The sequence below is a fragment of the Parus major genome, chromosome 9, assembly GCF_001522545.3.
Source record: "Parus major isolate Abel chromosome 9, Parus_major1.1, whole genome shotgun sequence".
NCBI classification, from domain to species: domain Eukaryota; kingdom Metazoa; phylum Chordata; class Aves; order Passeriformes; family Paridae; genus Parus; species Parus major.
In genome coordinates, this window is record NC_031778.1 from 16593432 (window position 1) to 16611798 (window position 18367).

Consider the following 18367-nt stretch of genomic DNA (forward strand, 5'->3'; position numbering starts at 1 on the left):
CGCTCCCCTCCCTCGGGATGTCTCACCTCCCACGCGTCCCCAGCCTTGGAGTCGCACCCCCGCAGCGGCCCAGACCCCACCTCTCCCCCCGCCCCGACACCGCCAAGGACCCGGAGCTGCTGGAGTAAGTGGAAACTGCTTTTAATTGTTAAATAAACTCGGCGACAGCCACCCACAGCTGAAGGCACCAGAGTCCCGCTGCCGTCCGCTGGTCCCAGCAGAGGTGGATGGGGAAGCCAAGCAGGAGTGGGAGGGGACAAGGGAAGCGCGGAGCCGGGGGTCCTCAGCCTCCATCTCCGGCAGGTTGGGGGGCGGGAGCAGGGGGATCTTGGCTCTAGTGCTTTCCCTGGGACCCCTTTGACCTGCCCGCCTGAGGGGCGGACGCAGCGCAGGGGACACTGAGCTGTGCCCGACTCAAGCACATCAGGGTTTGGGGGGCAGAGCTGCGTTTTGGGGGTGCTACAGCCTCTCTGCCGGCCGTGTCCAGCCCCAAGCTGTGGATGGGGCTGCGGTGGGTGCCTGGTGTGGGGCCGTGTGTGCCGGGGAGGATGCAGAGGTGGGGTGTGCAGTGTGAGCACAGGAGGGGGACTGCTCTCTGCCCGTGGCCAGCTCTGGCAGCCACTGAGGTCTAGGGAGCTGGGGAACAGCAGAGCATCATCCCCTCTATCCCCAGCACCCTCCCCGTCCCTACCACACCTCACAGTGCTTGCCGGGGTTCATGGGGGAGCCCAAGGGGCAGCCAAAGTGTTCGACAAAGTCCCGGGAGTTGCTGAGGGTGCCGATGACACGGTACTTGTCGGGGCTGTGGGGGTCGGTCACCAGCCCTTCGTGGGAGCTCTCTGGCGTCCGGACGGAGCACCACACCTGAGGAACAGTAGCAGCTTCAGGGATGGGGACAGAGCACTCCCCGGTGCGGGGTGGGGAGCTATGGGGTGGCTCCGAGGAGCCAGGGAGGGATGGCATGTCCATCATCTCACTCCACCCTACCTGCGCAAAGCCCACAAAGAAGAGCTGGTGGTTGGTGAGCCCCAGGGCTGGCAGGCGCTTCTCCTCCCCGTTCTTCTGCAGCCACGACTTGTAAGCCTGTGGGAGAGCTGGGCTGAAGCTCCGGGAAGGGACAGACAGGCCCGGGGGTCCGTGTCCCCTCGGGATGGCGGCACTCACATTGTAGGCTGCCTTGAGCCCACCGTTGTCAGCGATGTTCTCGCCCAGTGTCTGCCGTCCATTGACCTTCTCACTGTGGACGGTGTAGCGGCCGTACTGCTCCGTCATGCACGCTGTCCGGTTCTTGAAGGCCTCCAGGGAGGAGTTCTGCCACCATGGCCGCAGGTTTCCCTCTTTGTCGTACTCCCGTCCTGCAGGACAACCGAGCCATGGGTTGGGGTGGGACCAGGGGAAGCCGTCCCCCTGCAGCCCCTCTGCTGCAGGGGTTCCCGAGGCAGAACGGGGAATGGACACCAGGGATGCCTGGGGGACCAAGCTCCTTGTGTCCATGCCCAGGGGGGAATTTGTCCCCCAGGCCCTGCTGTGGGCAGGCTCTGCCTGGGGCTCAGCCATGCACTTGGGACCCCAGGCATCCCCCAGTGCATTCTCCCTATCCCAGCCCGGATCTGTGACCCCAAATTCCCTCTTTGACCCCATGTCGGCTCTGGGGCTGTGGTGAAGGTGCAAAGCAGAGTGGGTGTGAGAGGGACCCGTCCCATGCCCTGGGAGGATGAAAAGGGGGCTGGGGCTGCAGACACTGTGTCCTCACCAAGCGGATGGAGCGAAAGCTGCACAGAGAAGCCAGGGGGAGGTATCGGCAGGTGCCACCTGGGGAGACAGGACGATAGAAGGGGGTGGCGAGGGGGGCACGAGCACACATGATGCAATGGATGGCAAAGCAGGACCCCTGTGCACCCAGGGCACCTCTTCTCCATGCCAAGGGCAGGGGCTGGGGGGGACAGGAAGGTGACAGGGGTTGGGGCCAGCACTGCCTGTAGGCTCTCACCTTGGTCATCAAATGCATGGGTTAGCTCGTGTCCCATCACCACGCCAATGCCACCAAAATTAAGGGCTCTGTGGGGCCATGGGAAAGAACCAGGTAAGTACAGTATGTGTTAATGATGCTGTTGCAGCCCACCCCATCTCTGTCTGGACACCCAATGAAACCGCTCCAGCTGGGATTCAGCTGGGAATCACTATTGTTGGGGATACTGGTGGCCCTAAGGGGACTCAGGTTGTCTTGACTGCAGGATGTAAAGCCTTGAGGGACACTTGAGCCCTTCAGGGCTTTTATTTGTGAATGTGGAGGTGCTCTGTGGCATGTTGGCCCTGATCCAACCCATGCCTCCAGGAGGTTCCCCCCATGCCAGACTCACTTGGGGTGGTTGCGGGCGTAGAAGGGAGCCTGGAGGATCCCAGCAGGAAAGACGATCCCATTCTTGGTGGGCAGGTAATAGGCATTGACAGTCTGTGGGGTCATGCTCCACCTGGGGCAGGGAGGTGGGACAGGAGACAGGCAGGGGTGTGTCCCTTTCACCCCAGCACTGGCACCCTCCTGTGCCATTGCCCACCACAGGGCCCTGCCCAAGGCTGACACTTTTGCCACCATTCTCTTACCAAGGACCTTACCTGGGGATTATCTACAGCTATCACAGGTGACCTGTGCTACCCCATGAGGGTGACCTCCTCCCCACTGAACCGGTGCCATCCAGGCACCCAGGATCACATCCTCCCCCCAAAGCCCCTGAGCCCACCCCTTACTGGTCACGGTTGGGGGGTTTCCGGAGCTGGTCAGCCATCACTTTGGCAGAGAAGTTGTAGAAGTTGAGCATGTTTTGGAAGAAGGAGTCTTCAGAGACCTCGTACTGGTGAGGAAGAGGAGGGATGAGGACAGGTCCACTGGGGTGGTTCTCCACACCCTGGCCTGGATGAACTCATGGTGGCTTTGCATAACCTCCCAAATATGGACGTTGCTTTATCATGGGGCCCCGCAGAGCTTGGCATGACCAAGCCTCTCCCCACAAGTGGGGTGCTCCCTACCCCATCATAGACATCGTCCAGCTCCTTGTTGTCCAGAATGAAGTCAGGGAAGCCAATCATGTCATAGATGGCATCCGCCTGCACGGGGAGAGGCCCAAGCAGTGAGATGGGGGAGCTTTTATGGATAGAGTGAGTTTTCCCATCCACTTCCCTCCCTGGGGTCACCTTCTCCTTTGCAGCCTGCCTGGTCTTCTCATCCATCCAGTCCAGCTGGTCCAGGGACACCTCAAAGGCTGCCCGGATCTCGCTGATCATCTCTTCAGCCTGGGGAGGGGAAAGAATGAAGGCCCCCTACCCCCCACAATGCTTCGGTGGGGACAGGGTGGACAGGGTACAACCTCCCCAGGGTTGGGGGTCCTATTTCCCAGCTCTCTGTCTTCCAGCCCTGGGGATTGGGTGGAATCGGGATTCCTGCTGCTGGTGATGGGGAGGGGATGGGGACAGAAGTATTCTCACGATGGCCTTGCTGTCCCGGTCAAAGGTGGCTTTGACGAAGAGGGAGCCCAGCGCAAAGCCCAGTGTGTCATCTGTGTTGGAGATGCAGGTTTGCCAGCGGGGTGTGCAGGACTGTAGGAGTGAGATGAGGATCTGTGAGACCTTCAGCTCCCTCCCCTGCTCCCCTGCCTTCACGCAGCCTGGCTCTGCCTCCTCATCAGAGGAGGAGATACACAGCAGCAGTAAAACCCGCATCCCAAAAGATAATCCCTAGGTTCCCGTTGAAACATCCAGGTCTTAGCATCCCAAGGGCATCTGAAGGACAGAGGAAGTCCTTGCTGCTTCCAGGCTGAGGGCAGAAGGGTCTGATCCCAGGGCCCTCCATTACCTTCCTGGTGCCATAGAGTGTCTCCAGCAGCCTCTCCTGGGCTGTCTCGAAGCGCTGGTCCAGACTGGAGGCCGTCTTCTGCACCAGGTTCCAGATCAGGTAGTTGTTCAGGATGCTGCGGGGACAGAGATACTGCAGCTGACTATGGTCCATGACTTCAAGACACTGATGAGTCCAAAATGTTTCCCTGCCATGGGGGCCACAGCCAGGGATATGAAGGAGCCTCACCTCCTGTCAGTGTCATTGATGAGGTCAGAGACCTGCTGGAGGTAGGTGTCCCCATACACCACCACAGGCTCCGTGTCTGCCAGATCCAGTGGGGCCAGGGCGTAGGACAGGTAATCCAGCCAGTCAATGGCAGGGGCCAGAAGCTGGAGGGGACACAGGAATGTGGCACCAGGGGCTTGGCATAGCTCTGCTGCATCCTACTCAGCATGGAGGGGCTCTCCTGGGTCAGGAACTGTGTTTTCTGGGAAGGACCCAAAGTCCCTCACCACTCCAGATCCTTCCCTGCACCCCTCCTGCTGCTCTTAATGCTGCAGGACAAGGAGGGGCCCCTGGACCCCACAATATGAGGTGGCAGCTTCCCCCAAATGGTAACAACTGGGGGATGAGCACTACTCTTCAACACCCACTGCACGTCCCACAGCAGATGGGGCTGCCCAGGGTGTGCCAGAGTGAAGACACCCCTCGGTGCTGTCCCAGAAGGTCTGCTCTGGGCCGTGCCTACCTGCAGCTCAGCGATGCTCATCTTGTGATAGATCTTCTCATCGTCCCGCCGCTCAGCCTGGGGCACGGTGATGTTGGCCAGCTGAGTTTCAAAGTCCAGCACCTGCTGCATCTGGAGGCGGGTGGGCTCTGGGGTGCCCCCCAGCAGTGTGCCCAGCTCCACCATGTAGTCCAGGTACGCTGCCAGAACCTGTGGAACCCCAAGCCCTGCCTCAGTGCCAACCACAGCTCATCTCACCTCCCTCGGGTGGGCACCCAACAGGCAGTATGGAGAGGCCAAGTGTGTCCCAGTGCTGCTCACACCCTGTGGGTTTCCCGTGATTTCTGTTGGCAGCATGCCCCAGCACCCAGCCTCACCCTCTCGTTGGCAGTCTTGTTCAGATAGTAATCCCGGGATGGGAGGAAAAGCCCTGACTGGTCCACCTGGGGGGAGAGAGGGGCAGTATAGACATTCTGGTGTCCCCTGGTGTCTGCCAACCCCGGGGGGCCAAGGTGCCAACCTGGATGATGTTGCTGTTGGAACTCTTGGAGTCTGCACCCACATACACCGTGAAGAAGGGGGTTGCCCGGTATGTGCCTGACACGCTCTTGAGTACCTCCATGAAGCTGGTTTGGTTCCAGGAGCCAGTGATGTTCCATCCCCCAATCTGCCAGCAGACAGACTCGGCACCTCAAGGAGGGATGGGGTGCATCCCCGAGGTCTCCTCCCTCCCCAGTTAAGTGAAGAGTTAAGCAGGAGGTGTGCTGGGCTGAGCCCTGACGGCTCAGCTCACCTGTGGGTGTCTGCCCACCTTGTCGATGAGCTCCATAAGGGGCTGGGAGCCCAGCTCCTCTATCCTCTGCTCCTTGAGGCAGGACAGGTAGTACCGCTGTGTCTTCCGCTCTGCCTCACTGCTGGAGTTGAAGGTGGCGTTTTCTGTGGGAGGCTGTGGGTCAGCCCAAGTGACACAGGGGTCACCCCCTCAGTGTCTGTGACCCCTTGGTGCCCACCTAGGAGATGCTTCATGATGGCCTGATTCTGGTCCCAGATGCTGTTGAAGGTGCTCCACTTGGAGCGCCCGTTGGGCAGCGGGTTCCTCTTGATCCAGCCCCCGCATGAGTACTGGTAGAAGTCCTGGCATGGGTCCATCTCTGTATCCAGGGCCTCCAGGATCTTGCTGGCCACCCGGACACAGGCATCCGTCAGGCACGTGCTGTGAGAGGGATCTGGCAGGGAAGGCATGCCTGGGGCTGGGCGAGTGTGCTGGGGGAAACTGAGGCACGGAGCGGGGCCAAGCCCTGTCTGTACCCCAGGATGGGCAGAGCACCTGGAGAAGGTACCCAGGGCTGACCCATCACTCCTCATCCCCCTGTGTCCTCCCGGGTATGGGGACACCATTGCCAACTCTCCCTACCTCTGCGGTACTGAATGGCCAGAGTGACGATGGCGACGCTGAGCAGCAGGGCCAGGGAGATGGCGACAGCGCAGAGCACCAGCTCCAGCTGGCTGCGTGAGGCCAGGCGGCTCAGCAGCGTCCCCGGCCCCTTCCGAAACCCCACCTGGGCAGGAGCAGGACCTGCCATCGCACCATGGGGGGCCGAATATCACTGCCCCCCCCCTTCCCTCCCTGCCACTCCCCAGTGCCTGGCGTGGCTGCACGAGGAGATGGGGACCAGGGCATCCCTCCCCACCAGCCCTGGCAAGCCTGTGCTGGGTACTGGCAGCTCCCCCCCCTTCAAGCCACAAGGAAGGACGATCGCCCAGGCACACTCTGCTTCATTTTGGCTGACTCCCAGCACATCCCTGGGGACAGCCAGGTCTGGCTTGGCTCCCAACCCTGTTCCCACTGCCCATTTGGTTGCAGGCAGGCCCCAGAGGATGAGGACGGGAGCTAGAGAGGATGGAGAGAGGAAAGATGGAGGAGCCGGGGCAGCAGACCTCACCTCTACGCTGTCAGGAGAGGCGCTGCCATCCCCTGCTGGCTCCTGCCCCTCCTCATCCTGCAGCGTGGCACGCTTATAGTTGGGCATCTGCTAAGGGAGAGAGCAGGCTGGGACAGGGGCGAGGGGGCAGCTGTTCCCTGCCCTGCCACACCCTCTGGCTCTTTGGGCAGGGCCTGCTCAGTGAGTACACAGTGGGGCTGAGGCAGCCCCTGACTCCCCTCAGTGTGCCTGGGCCTCCCCAGAGGTTGTCTCCAGCCCTGCGTGGCCCTGGAGAGGACGAGGAGAGCTGCTAATGAGGGGCTTGAGGGCCGTCACCAGAGCATCTCCCTGCATAGCCATGGCATCAGCCCTGCCGACAGGTGACACATCGCCACGGAGACATGGTCCTCGTCACCAAGCAACGGTTTCCTAGTACTGCTGTCTCACCCCTCCTCCCCTGACTGGAACTTTCCATGCAGATGTGCACCAGTGTGAAACATCTGGAAGTGCTTCCAGTCCCATCCTGTCTCCAGGGGTGACCAGGATGCAGGACAAAGCGTGCGAGGGGAGAAGGGGCACTGCAATGTGTGTCAGCTGCAGGGCAGGGTCCCCTTACTCCTGGTCTCGCAAGGCAGCTTGCACAGATCCAGCCGTGAGGGCTGCTGAGTACTCAGCCAAGAGGGAGGTGGTGGAGTTGAGCCAGCAGCATTGGATGGGGGGGGATAAGCTAGAAGAAGATGCTGGAGGTTTTGGTGGAAGAGAATCAGTAATGCCACTGGTTGTGACCTATCCTTAGGCTTCAGAGTTAACAACACATGGGTGGGTTGCAGCTCACCCTCCAGTCTGTGCTGCAGCCTAAAGTGAATGCCCCGGGCTGCCTGCAGGGCTGGTGTCATGGGCCAGGAAGGAGCTGGGGTGAGATGGATGATGAGCAGGGGGGGAAAGCAAAGAGAGTGCCTCATGCCCAGCTCTGCCCACTGCCACACTGCTGGGGTGGGGAGGGGGCATTGCCAAGGTCTGCAGCAGGAGGGTGGGATTGGCAGGAGCTTGCAGGAGCCCCCCACCGAGTCAGGCTCCTGGAAGATGCTGGCATTAGGAGGGATTGCTCAGCATACTGTAGGAGCTTGGCCAGCCTGGCCCCCCCCACCACCTCAACTCCCCTCAAAATGCTCCCTTCCCCTCCTGGGTGGTCCTCATCCTGGGCAATAACCAGCACCCCCTCTCCAGCATCTTCTGTGGCATCCTCAAGGCAGGAGTCTATTTCTGGGGCTCCTCCTACCCCCTCTGTAGGGCTGAGATCCATGGGGACAGGGCCCCTTGCCCCCTTCAGAGGTGCTGTCTTGGGGGTCACCCTATGAGCAGCATTACGGTACATTCATGCCTCGGCAGAGTGGGGCCATGTCTGAACCACCCCAGTTCCCTCTGTGCAACCCGAGGCAAGGATTTGGAGGGGGTCCTTCTTCCTCCGCCGAGGGGGATGTGGAGGCTAGAGGGGGGGGTCCTCTAGCCACCTCAGTTCCTTTAGTCCCGGCACCACGCAGCCCCTGCATCCCATAGGCTCTCGCCGTCCCCCTAATCCACCAGTCACCCCCGCCCTCCCTCCTCCCTCCTGTTCCCGAAGCCCCCGCAGCCCATCCAGCTCCTCGAGTTCTCCATCCCCCGAGCTCTCCTGTGCCGCGACCCCCTCCTGTGCCCCTCGCCGAGCCCCTCGCTGGTGCCTCCCGTCCCCCCTCCTCTTGCCCCCCTCCCTGCGGCGCGGCTGCCCCGGGCACTCACGGCGTGTCCAAGCTCCTGTAGGGCCACGTTCATCCTGGCCATCCCGGGCCGCCTCCCGCCTAGCTCCGCTCCCCGCCCGGGCCGCGCCGGGCCCCCGCCGCCGCCGCAGCGCCGCCTGCCTCCGCCGCCGCCATGGCCCGCACCGGGCGCCGCGCTGCCGCCAAGACCGGCACCGGGGCTGGGCAGGGATGGGGCCGGGTGGAGATGGGGCTGCGCCGGAGGGATGGAGCCGCAGGGGCTGAGACCGGCGGCGCGCGGACCGCAGGCACCGGGCGGGGGCGACGGGGGCCGGCGGCCCGGGAGGGGCTGGAGCGGGGACCCCGGTGCCCAGCCCGGTCGCACCGCTCACTCCACTCGGCCTGGCCCCCCCACAAAGGTGACCGCCCTGCGCACGGGAGGAGTAACGCACCGGCACCCGCACTGGTGTCTGCACCGGCACCGCCGCTTGCACCCCCAGAGAGCCGCAAAGGCGCCGAGACGGTGAACCGCAAAGGCACCCGCAGTCTCCCTCACCGACACCGGCACTCGGACCGGCACTCACACCGTCTCGGGCAGCAGAACTCGGGCTCACACCCGGCTGGCCGCAACGCGCGCCGGCATACGCACGCAGGGACACAAGGACCGGCTCCTGTCTTCAGCGCTCACGCGGGCACACCAGCGCCGCACGGTACCGTCACTGGCAGCGCGTAGTAATGGTGCAGAGCCGCAGCGCCCTGTCCGGTACCTGGGGACACCCCCAAGTGCAGCTCCCGCGCAGGTGGATGCACACACGTACACTGATACCTCATCCCCGGTACCTAAAGGACGGCACCCCGATGTCACCCTTAGGCCCACAGCACACGCACCCAGGGGTGCGCAGCCATGGTCAGAGCCTTGGCGGTGAGCGAGGAGAAGGCCGTGGCTGTGCACAACTTCACACCTTGCCTTGATAGTTCCTAGTCCTGTGTGACCACCTGTCCAGGACAGGGCGTCACCGCAGGTCACCCGCTCGGTGCCCGGCATGCTGCTGCGCAGGGGGTGAAAGTTCTCCCCGGGGTCCCTGGGACAGGGTGAGGCAGCGCCACCTGCCCTAACTGTAGAGCCAGGGACACAGCGGGTACGTGTGAGCAGGCGGGGTACGTGTGAACACAGGTGGAGGGACACCACGGTGCCCACGGGTGTCTGTGACATGTGGGGGCCACAATGCTGCCAGCAATGCTACTTCACTTGCCCAGCTCGGGTGGCAGCGTTGCCCGTGCCAGGGTGGTGGAGCCTCTCCAGCTGCCAGTGCCGCTGCCGGTGTCAGCGTCAGTGCCGGTGCCGCTATTGGTGACAGTGTCGGTGACAATGCTGGTGTGTCAGTGTCAGTGCCGGTACCGGTTCAGGGGCAGTGCTGGTGTCAGTGCCGGTGCCCGCGTTAGTGTCGGTGCCCCTGTCAGTGTCCGTGTCAATGTCAGTATTGGTTTTAGTGTCAATGTCGGTACCGGTTTCACTGTCAATATCGGTACCGGTTTCAGTGTCAGTATCGGTGCCCGTGTCCGTGTCAATGTCAGTACTGGTCTGAGTGTCGACGCCGGTGTCAGTGTCGGTACCGGTGTCGGTGTCGGTACCAGCGTCAGTGTCGGTACCGGTGCCAGTGTCGGTACCGATGTCCCCGCACGTGGGGTCGCCCGCCCCTGGCCCCGCCCCCGGCGCGCGGCGGTGCCGTCACGGCGTTGCGCAGGCGCGGCGGAAGCACGGCCGGGCGAACATGGACGCGGGCGGTGGCGGCGGGCAGAGCCGGGTGCAGGGCGGCCCCGGGGCGGGCGGCGACGAGAAGCCCACGCCGCCTTGGGGCCGAGACCGCCGGGACCCGCCGGCCGGGCCCGAGAAGGAGCAGGAGCTGGTGAGTGCCGCCGCGCCGCGGGCCGCAGCTGAGTCACGGCCCATTCGGGCCCGCGTCACCGGCGGGGCAGGACAGGACGTCATCCCGCGTCACGGGGTTGGCCGGCATCCCTGCGGGAACGGGACGTCATCCCACGTCACGGGGACGGCCAGCATCCCTCCGGGGACTCCCTCCGGCGGGGGCGCGTGACGGCAGCGGTGCGAGGGGTTCCCTTCGGCGGGGCGCCGGGACGTCATGGGGTGCCCGTCTGACGGAATTGAGGGCTCCCGTTTCTGGGCGGGGGACTCGGTGGCCTCAGGGCAGTGTTGGTGAGGGAAGCTGCGGTGTAACCACGGAGTGTGTGTGACAGTGGGCGCTGTGGAGGGATCCCCGCTTTGCTCAGCACGGGGGTGATTTTGGCTCTGGGGGTCCCCGTGGGTTGGGCGACACAGCCTGTTGCTGAAGAGGCTGCTGTGAGTGGAGTGTCCCCCCGTTGGGCTGTGACCTGACGCGCCCCTCTCCGTGGGGTTGTTTACTGCACGGAGTAATGGGGGAGGTGCATCTCACACCCCGGGAATGGGTGGTTTCTTGGGGAGGGTTTCCTCAGTAATGTGTGCATTGCTCCATCCTAGCAGCACTGGGGCAGGATAGTGCCCTAAGCAATGAGTGCATCACTTTGTCCTGGTACCCCTGCAGCCCTGCCTCTGTTAAACTGAGACTTACTGTGCTCTGCACCCTTAACTCTGCTTTCTCTTGTGCATTTTGGCAGTCTGAGGAGGACAAGCAGCTGCAGGATGAGCTGGAGATGCTGGTGGAGCGCCTGGGGGTAAGTGTGTGCTCTGCCCCTCAGCAAGGAGTCCTGGCTGGGATTCAGCTCCGTCTGTCCCTTGCTTATGGGAGATTAAGTGGAGATTGGGGAATTTTACCTTGAGTGGGATGGGGCCCCTGCTTGTTTGCTGTGATCTGTCCCACAGCCTTGCTTCTTGTCTGACCTGTGTCCAAGGGACCTCTGTGTCCCTGGTGTGAGAGAGGCTTTCTGCCCTGCTGTTCCCTCCTTCTCCAGCTCTTGGGCTGAAGGAGGCAGCCCAGGGTGGGGGGCTGTTCGGCTAAGAGCCATGACTCTGTTTGGGGAGGGCTAGTGAGGTGGTGCCTCAGAAACCAGCCTCTTGCTCCCTGACAAGCAGCTTCCCTCTGCAGGAGAAAGACACATCACTTTACCGCCCTGCCCTGGAGGAGCTGCGGAGGCAGATCCGCTCTTCCACCACCTCCATGACCTCTGTTCCCAAGCCCCTCAAGTTTCTACGGCCCCATTATGGCAAGCTGAAGGAGATCTATGAGAACATGGCTCCGGGAGAGAATAAGGTAGAAACTCTTGGCCCCACCATCCCACGTGACTGAGGGGACAGTGCTGGGGCAGGCTATTACAGAGCCCTCTGGACCCTGGGATCTAACAGCAGTCTCTGTGACTTTCTCCAGAGGATTATAACTTGTCAGGACAGTACCTTTTCCACCTGTGGTGGTTTGCATGCACAGGGAGGGTGTTGTGTCCCTGGCTGCCCCTGGTTCCCTGTGCCTAGTCTGTGTTTGGAGCTCTGCACTCTTTCTGCAGCGCTTTGCAGCAGACATCATTTCTGTCCTGGCCATGACCATGAGTGGGGAGCGTGAGTGTCTGAAGTACCGGCTGGTGGGCTCTCAAGAGGAGCTGGCATCTTGGGGGCATGAATACGTCAGGTAAGCCTGAGTGGGACCAGAGCTTGGGGAAGGATAAGGGTTCAGTGGAATTTCATGGAGTGCTTTAGCCCTGGCCTGTCTGGGATGTGTCTTGACTAGCTGGTCATGTGTTTAGCTGCCCCTGTCACACCTACATATGTGTCACTTCATGCTCTATTCATGGTGGCTTTCTAGCTGCAGAGGTCTTGCTTCTGTGGCCTCTGAAATCTCTGGTCTTAACCCTCGTCCTCCTCTGGGCTTGTGCCCTATAAGGTCTGCAGAATGCAGAGCCTCCATAAACAGCACACAGCCCTGGCTAACTGGGAGCAGCTGCTCCCCATTCTCATGGCTCAGTGAAACTGGTTTTTGTAGTGTTGATATCGCTTTGTTCCTGCAGGCACTTGGCAGGAGAGGTGGCCAAGGAGTGGCAGGAAATTGATGAAGCTGACAAGGCTCAGAGGGACACACTCCTCACCCTGGTCAAGGAGATTGTCCCCTACAACATGGCCCACAACGCAGAGCATGAGGCCTGTGACCTGCTTATGGAGATAGAGCAGATGGACATGCTGGAGAAGTACATCGATGACAATGCCTACTCCAAAGTGTGCCTCTACCTGACCAGGTGAGGGGGCTTGGCAGGTCGAGCTGCTGGACGGGGCCTGATCCCTGTTGGGCCAAGATTGCCTGATCTGGTTGTCACCGTCATGTCTGTCTCCTCCTTAAAGCTGTGTAAGCTATGTCCCGGAGCCTGAGAACTCGGCTCTCTTGCGCTGTGCCCTGGGCATCTTCCGCAAGTTCAATCGCTACCCTGAAGCCCTGCGCCTGGCTCTGATGCTCAATGATGTGGAGTTGGTGGAGGACATCTTCACTTCCTGCAAAGATGTGTAAGCAGAGATGTTCCCTGCCCTCTGCAGCCTTTGCTCATCCTGACAGGGCAAGGATCCCCGTCTGGGTAGAGATAGGTTGGATCTGCCGCTGTGAGAGGTGTCTGGGGGTTTGGATTGAGACTCTTGTCCCTGAAATGAGGATGGGCAGGAGTGGGTCATGTCTGTATGCCCTGGGCAGGGCAGGTTGGCTCACTGCCTGGTGAACTTGTGTTTGTGCTGGGGTTTGCTGGGTTCTGGGCACTCAGGAAACCCCTCCCCTCTCTACAGAGTTGTCCAGAAGCAGATGGCCTTTATGCTGGGCCGCCATGGAGTCTTCCTGGAGCTGAATGAGGATGTGGAGGAGTACGAGGACTTAACAGAGATCATGTCCAATGTCCAGCTCAACAGCAATTTCCTGGCCTTAGCCAGGGAGGTGAGTGTCCCAGCTGGGAAAAGCAGTCTGAGCTACCTCCAGCTGTGGCTGCCATGGGTGCCAGGCTCTGTGGCAAGATTTGTGGAGAAATCCATCATCCCTATGATCTGGGACAGATACCTCCTGGAGAGGTTGCTGTTTTAGGATGTGCTGGCCAGGAGGTAACCCCCTTATCCCTTGTCTTTGCAGCTGGACATCATGGAGCCTAAAGTGCCAGACGATATTTACAAAACCCACCTGGAAAATAACCGTAAGGGCTTGTGTTGTGGCTTTTGTCATCCCTATGTGTATGGAGTTCTTGAGGCTGCCAAGCATCTCTGGGCCTGTGTGGTCAGATGTGTATCTGAGGTGGGCAAATAGCCTGCCCGTGGTCTCTGACCTGTGGATTTGGGCTTTGCCTTCCTGCTGGTGATGGGAAAGGTCCTCGTTCCCGTATGGTGTGGGATGGCTGCATGGTGGAGGGCTGGCAGGGCTTCTCTTGCTGCTTTCCTCACCCTGTTGTTGCTCCACAGGGTTTGGGGGAAGTGGTTCCCAAGTGGATTCAGCCCGGATGAATTTGGCCTCCTCCTTTGTGAACGGCTTTGTGAATGCTGCTTTTGGACAGGACAAGCTGCTGACAGATGATGGCAATAAATGGTTATACAAGAACAAGGACCATGGTGAGTTAGCTGGCTAGGCAGGGCTGGAGGTGCCTCTAGGCTTGGGGTTACCACCCTGTCCCTTTTGGGGTAAGGGTGGCTGAGCTGGCCTATGTCCCTGGCTACCACAAGCCCAAGGCAGGGCACATCAGTTCAGGCCTGATGCAGGCCTTTCTTCCCTGGAACCGCAGGGATGCTGAGTGCTGCAGCCTCACTGGGCACAATCCTGCTGTGGGACGTGGATGGGGGACTCACGCAGATTGACAAGTACCTGTACTCCTCAGAGGATTACATCAAGGTCAGTGACTTACATCAAGGTCCTTGCTCTGCGTCTGTGTGGGGTAGTGCTGCTGTGAGCCCAGTGTGCAGCTGGCTGGAGAATGGTACTTGCTTTGGTCCCCTGTGCAGCTCATCTCCTGCACAGAGAAGGGTTGGATGCCCCGTGTCCCAGGCTTTTGAGCAGCTCACAGCAAGGTGTTGATCTCTTGGACTGCCTGAAGCACTTTAGGGGCTCCCCTTGTCACAGAGCTATGAACTTTGGATTGCTCAGCTTGATCCAGAGTGGCGTTGCCCACTTTGTACCAACTTGCCCATTCTGGGGGGGGGGGTGTGATGTGTGAGGTGACATCAGTCACTGGCTGGCAGGGGGCTTTGTGTGATGGTGTTTAGTGTGTGATGGTGCTTCTCTCTTGCAGTCTGGAGCCCTCCTGGCCTGTGGCATCGTCAACTCAGGGGTGAAAAATGAGTGTGACCCTGCCCTGGCCCTCCTGTCTGACTATGTCCTCCACAACAGCAACACCATGAGGATTGGAGCCATTTTTGGGTAAGGATGTGGCCCCAGCCTCCCGTGCTGCACAGGATGGTGCAGCTCCTCCCTCACACCCCTCTGATCTCTCTGCAGGCTGGGACTGGCATATGCGGGCTCCAACCGCGAGGATGTCCTGACTTTGCTGCTACCTGTGATGGGAGACTCCAAGTCCAGCATGGAGGTAGGCGGGGTTTGCCTGTGATTCCTACTTCCCCATTCAGTGCCCTGCAGCTTCTGGGAATATAGACACTATTCTGTAGCCAGCTTGAGCTCCAACAGCAAGGCTACATGTCCCTGCTCAGCACTGTGCTGTGCCAGAAGAGCATGACCCTATTTTCCTTATCTGAGCTGCTGCCACAGTGGGATTGCAGCAGATTTAGGAGGGCAGGAAACCATCAGGTCTCCTAGTACCCCAGATTTCCATAGGAAGTGGAGACCAGAGACACCTAGTGCTGTAGGCCAGCTTACTCTGATCTCTGTTGTCTTGGTTTAGGGTGGATACCTGTGTATGACATGCTCCTTCCCCTATTACTAGGTGGCTGGTGTGACTGCCCTGGCCTGTGGAATGATATCAGTGGGCTCCTGCAATGGCGATGTCACCTCGACTATCCTCCAGACCATCATGGAGAAATCAGAGACAGAACTGAAGGACACGTATGCCCGGTGGTTGCCACTTGGCCTGGGCTTGAACCACTTGGGTAAGACTGGACAGTGCCAGTGGCTCATGGGTTGGGGAATGAGGTGGGAGCATCCCTCCACTGCTGTCCTTTAATCACTATGCTTTCCTTGACAGGGAAGGGAGAGGCAATTGAGGCTATCTTGGCAGCACTGGAAGTAGTGTCGGAGCCATTCCGCAGCTTTGCCAACACACTGGTGGATATCTGTGCTTATGCGGGTGAGTTGGGCTGGTCGAGGTGGGGGAGGCGGGAGCAGGTCCAGAGCCCTCTGCCTGCTTGCTGATCCTGGCTCTCCACTTTCTCCCCAGGCTCAGGGAATGTCTTGAAGGTGCAACAGCTCCTGCATATCTGCAGTGAGCACTTTGACTCCAAGGAGAAAGAGGAGGACAAGGACAAAAAGGACAAGAAAGAGAAGGAGAAGAAAGAAAGCTCAGCTGACATGGGTGCTCACCAGGTAGGGAAATGCGGGCTGGGATCTGTGTTCCTGGAGCAGGAACTTTGGAGGGGTCCCTAAGGCCCTTGTGGTGTCAGAGCTGAAGGAAAACAGCTCCTAGCAGGATCCTCTGCTCACCCTGTCCCCCTAGGCTTGGGGTGGGCACAGAGGCTTAAGAAGCTGTGTGTTGGGCTGGGTGCTCCCTGCCTGGCACTCAGTGCCTATGTCCCTGCAGGGTGTAGCAGTGTTGGGGATCGCACTCATTGCCATGGGTGAGGAGATTGGTGCGGAGATGGGCCTGCGCACATTCGGCCACCTGGTGAGTGATACTGGGAGACAGCACAGAGCTGGGAGGGGACCTCAGAGTAGAAACTGCATGTTGCCTCACATCTCAGTAGACCTTGTTGTGCTTGGTGACCTGGGTCTAACACCTGCCTCTCTGTGCAGCTGCGGTACGGGGAGCCCACCCTCCGCCGTGCTGTGCCCCTGGCCCTGGCTCTTATCTCAGTCTCCAATCCCCGGCTGAACATCCTTGATACTCTCAGCAAGTTCTCCCATGACGCTGACCCTGAGGTCTCCTACAACTCCATCTTTGCCATGGGCATGGTGGGCAGTGGTAAGCCTGGGGACAGCCTGGTTTGGGGGGAGTGGGGGGGAGCCTTGCACACTACTCTGCCTGCACCTCCTTGTCCCCAGGTACCAACAACGCCCGGCTGGCAGCAATGCTGCGGCAGCTGGCCCAGTACCACGCCAAGGACCCCAACAACCTCTTCATGGTGCGGTTGGCCCAGGTAATGATACTGTGCTCACTGCTTGTGTGTGGAAGGGGAGGTTTGGGGTCCCTGCCCTGGATGTAGGAGGAGAGTGGTGTCCTGGGGATGTCACCCTCCTGAGGGAGGGCTGGGAGTCCCAGGTTACCCCATCGCTCTTTCATGTGCTTTCTCTGCCACACCAGGGCCTGACTCATTTGGGCAAGGGGACGCTCACCCTGTGCCCATACCACAGTGATCGCCAGCTCATGAGCCAGGTGGCTGTGGCTGGGCTGCTGACCGTCCTCGTGTCCTTCCTGGATGTGCGCAACAGTGAGTAGTGTGGACTCTGTCCCCCCAGCCCTCTCTGCCCTGCAGCGTGGGCATTGCTCAGCCCCTTTACTTCTGTCTCCCCTTCAGTTATCCTGGGCAAGTCCCACTACGTTCTCTATGGCCTTGTTGCTGCCATGCAGCCCCGCATGCTGGTCACCTTCGATGAGGAGCTGCGGCCTCTGCCTGTGTCGGTTCGGGTAGGACAGGTAAGGGGCAGCCAGGGCTGGGTAGGGGGTATGCTGATGTCCCTCTGTGTCCTTGGCATTGACCTTGCTCTTCTCTCATAGGCTGTGGATGTGGTGGGCCAGGCAGGCAAGCCCAAAACCATCACTGGCTTCCAGACTCACACAACACCAGTGCTGCTGGCACATGGAGAGCGGGCAGAGCTGGCCACAGAGGAGCACGTGCCTGTGACGCCCATCCTGGAGGGATTTGTTATCCTACGCAAGAATCCCAACTACGACGTTTGAGCCAAGGGGAAGCTGGGGGGGTGGGTAGGTGGTTTGGGAGGGGAGGGAAAAAAACCTAGTTTGTTTTTGTTACTGGGAGTCAAGGAAATAAACTATGCGGGGACTAGTGCTGCCATCCTCTCCTTGTGCTGGGAGTGTGGGCTGGGCTCTCATCCTTTTGGGTGTGCCAGTAGGCCATGGAGGCTCTGCACAGTGCAGACCCCAAGGTGCAGGGCATGAACTCAAGGGTTGTGGGGCGCCATGGGTACTCCTAAACTTCAGCATCCAGCTGTGCCCTGTGTGTGCGCCTGGCACAGCCACATGTGCTCAGTGTGCAACTCCCCTTAAGCCCAGCATGGCCTGTCCCTGGCTGGGACTGCCCTCCGTGGGGATCTTGGCTGGCAGCTCTGAGCTTTCAACTGCTGTTCCAGATGTGCTGGGCTCTGCCATCATTTGGTGCTGCTCCAGAGCTGACACTGAGGTTAAAGCGGTCAGGGAGGGGGAATGGAAGCCACATGGAAAGTATTTTTAGTGAAGAGGAAAGCCCTATCCTGTTTCCAAAACAGTGTCTGGGCCCTGCTGTCTTCCAGCTGGTTGGACAGGGAAGAAGGTTGTGTCTGGGTGGAAGTGGGGTGCTGACTCACAAGAGGAGTGGGATGGATGCAGGTAGGGGTAAAGTGCTGCATCCTGCAGGGTACAGGGTGGGGACCATGTCTCCTGTGGGTGTGGCATGCTGGGTGGGTTGTGGGCAGGTGCAGTTCCTGGTCGGGAGAGGGGTGGATGCTGGATGGGTGCAAGTCGCACATGAGAGCAGACCCGGGGTGGATGCTGGTCCCGGAAAGGTGCTGGTGCAGGAGGGTGCGGCCACGGATGTGGCCAAGGCTGGACGGAGCGCGGGTGGGTGCACGCCAGGGCAGCGTCAAGTTCTGGCTGGGGGGAGGTCCTGGGTGAAGCCGGGTCCCGGTGGTGCCACGCGCCGAACGGTCGCGAGTGGCGCTGGTGTCGGTCTCTGGGTGGCTGTGGGACCCGGGTGAGTGTGCGTCCCGAACGGTGCCGGTGCGCCCACTCACCTCGTGACTGTGCACGGGATGCGCGGCGGCGGACCGGGACGGCGGGCGTGGCTGCGGGGACGGGGCGTAGCCATGCGGACCCCGACCTCCTCTGGGACGCGCGG

General features: G+C 60.5%; 2 protein-coding genes across 6 annotated transcripts; one reads left to right on the top strand and one right to left on the bottom strand.

The window, feature by feature from the left end:
• Positions 1 to 125: 125 nt before the first annotated feature.
• ECE2 (endothelin converting enzyme 2) lies at positions 126 to 9031 on the bottom strand. Of its 5 annotated transcripts, none has more exons than XM_019007838.2 (19): positions 8664 to 9031; positions 6500 to 6586; positions 5971 to 6115; positions 5567 to 5782; positions 5368 to 5492; positions 5077 to 5223; positions 4934 to 4999; positions 4578 to 4766; positions 4076 to 4218; positions 3848 to 3962; positions 3481 to 3591; positions 3190 to 3288; positions 3025 to 3102; positions 2746 to 2849; positions 2361 to 2471; positions 1991 to 2058; positions 1165 to 1355; positions 988 to 1083; positions 126 to 864 (listed from the first exon to the last, which is right to left on the bottom strand). In XM_019007838.2, the coding sequence occupies exons 2-19, from the start codon at positions 6584 to 6586 to the stop codon at positions 688 to 690; spliced, it is 2268 nt and encodes a 755-aa protein (XP_018863383.1). In that variant the 5' UTR covers positions 8664 to 9031; the 3' UTR covers positions 126 to 687. The 5 variants fall into 5 exon arrangements, with proteins under 5 accessions (XP_018863383.1, XP_015493560.1, XP_015493559.1 ...); XM_015638074.3 differs by lacking the exon at positions 8664 to 9031 and adding an exon at positions 8255 to 8357; XM_015638073.3 differs by lacking the exon at positions 8664 to 9031 and adding an exon at positions 8255 to 8329 and having other exon boundaries at positions 6500 to 6589.
• Positions 9032 to 9958: 927 nt separating this feature from the next.
• On the top strand, positions 9959 to 17323 carry PSMD2 (proteasome 26S subunit, non-ATPase 2). Its single transcript, XM_015638079.1, has 21 exons — positions 9959 to 10118; positions 10867 to 10923; positions 11295 to 11459; positions 11707 to 11828; positions 12205 to 12429; positions 12533 to 12691; positions 12962 to 13106; positions 13296 to 13356; positions 13619 to 13765; positions 13936 to 14042; positions 14440 to 14567; positions 14646 to 14733; positions 15088 to 15250; positions 15346 to 15447; positions 15538 to 15683; positions 15898 to 15981; positions 16110 to 16278; positions 16359 to 16453; positions 16618 to 16744; positions 16832 to 16950; positions 17032 to 17323. Exons 1-21 carry the CDS (start codon positions 9984 to 9986, stop codon positions 17212 to 17214), a joined length of 2727 nt encoding a protein of 908 aa, XP_015493565.1. The 5' UTR covers positions 9959 to 9983; the 3' UTR covers positions 17215 to 17323.
• Positions 17324 to 18367: the final 1044 nt, after the last annotated feature.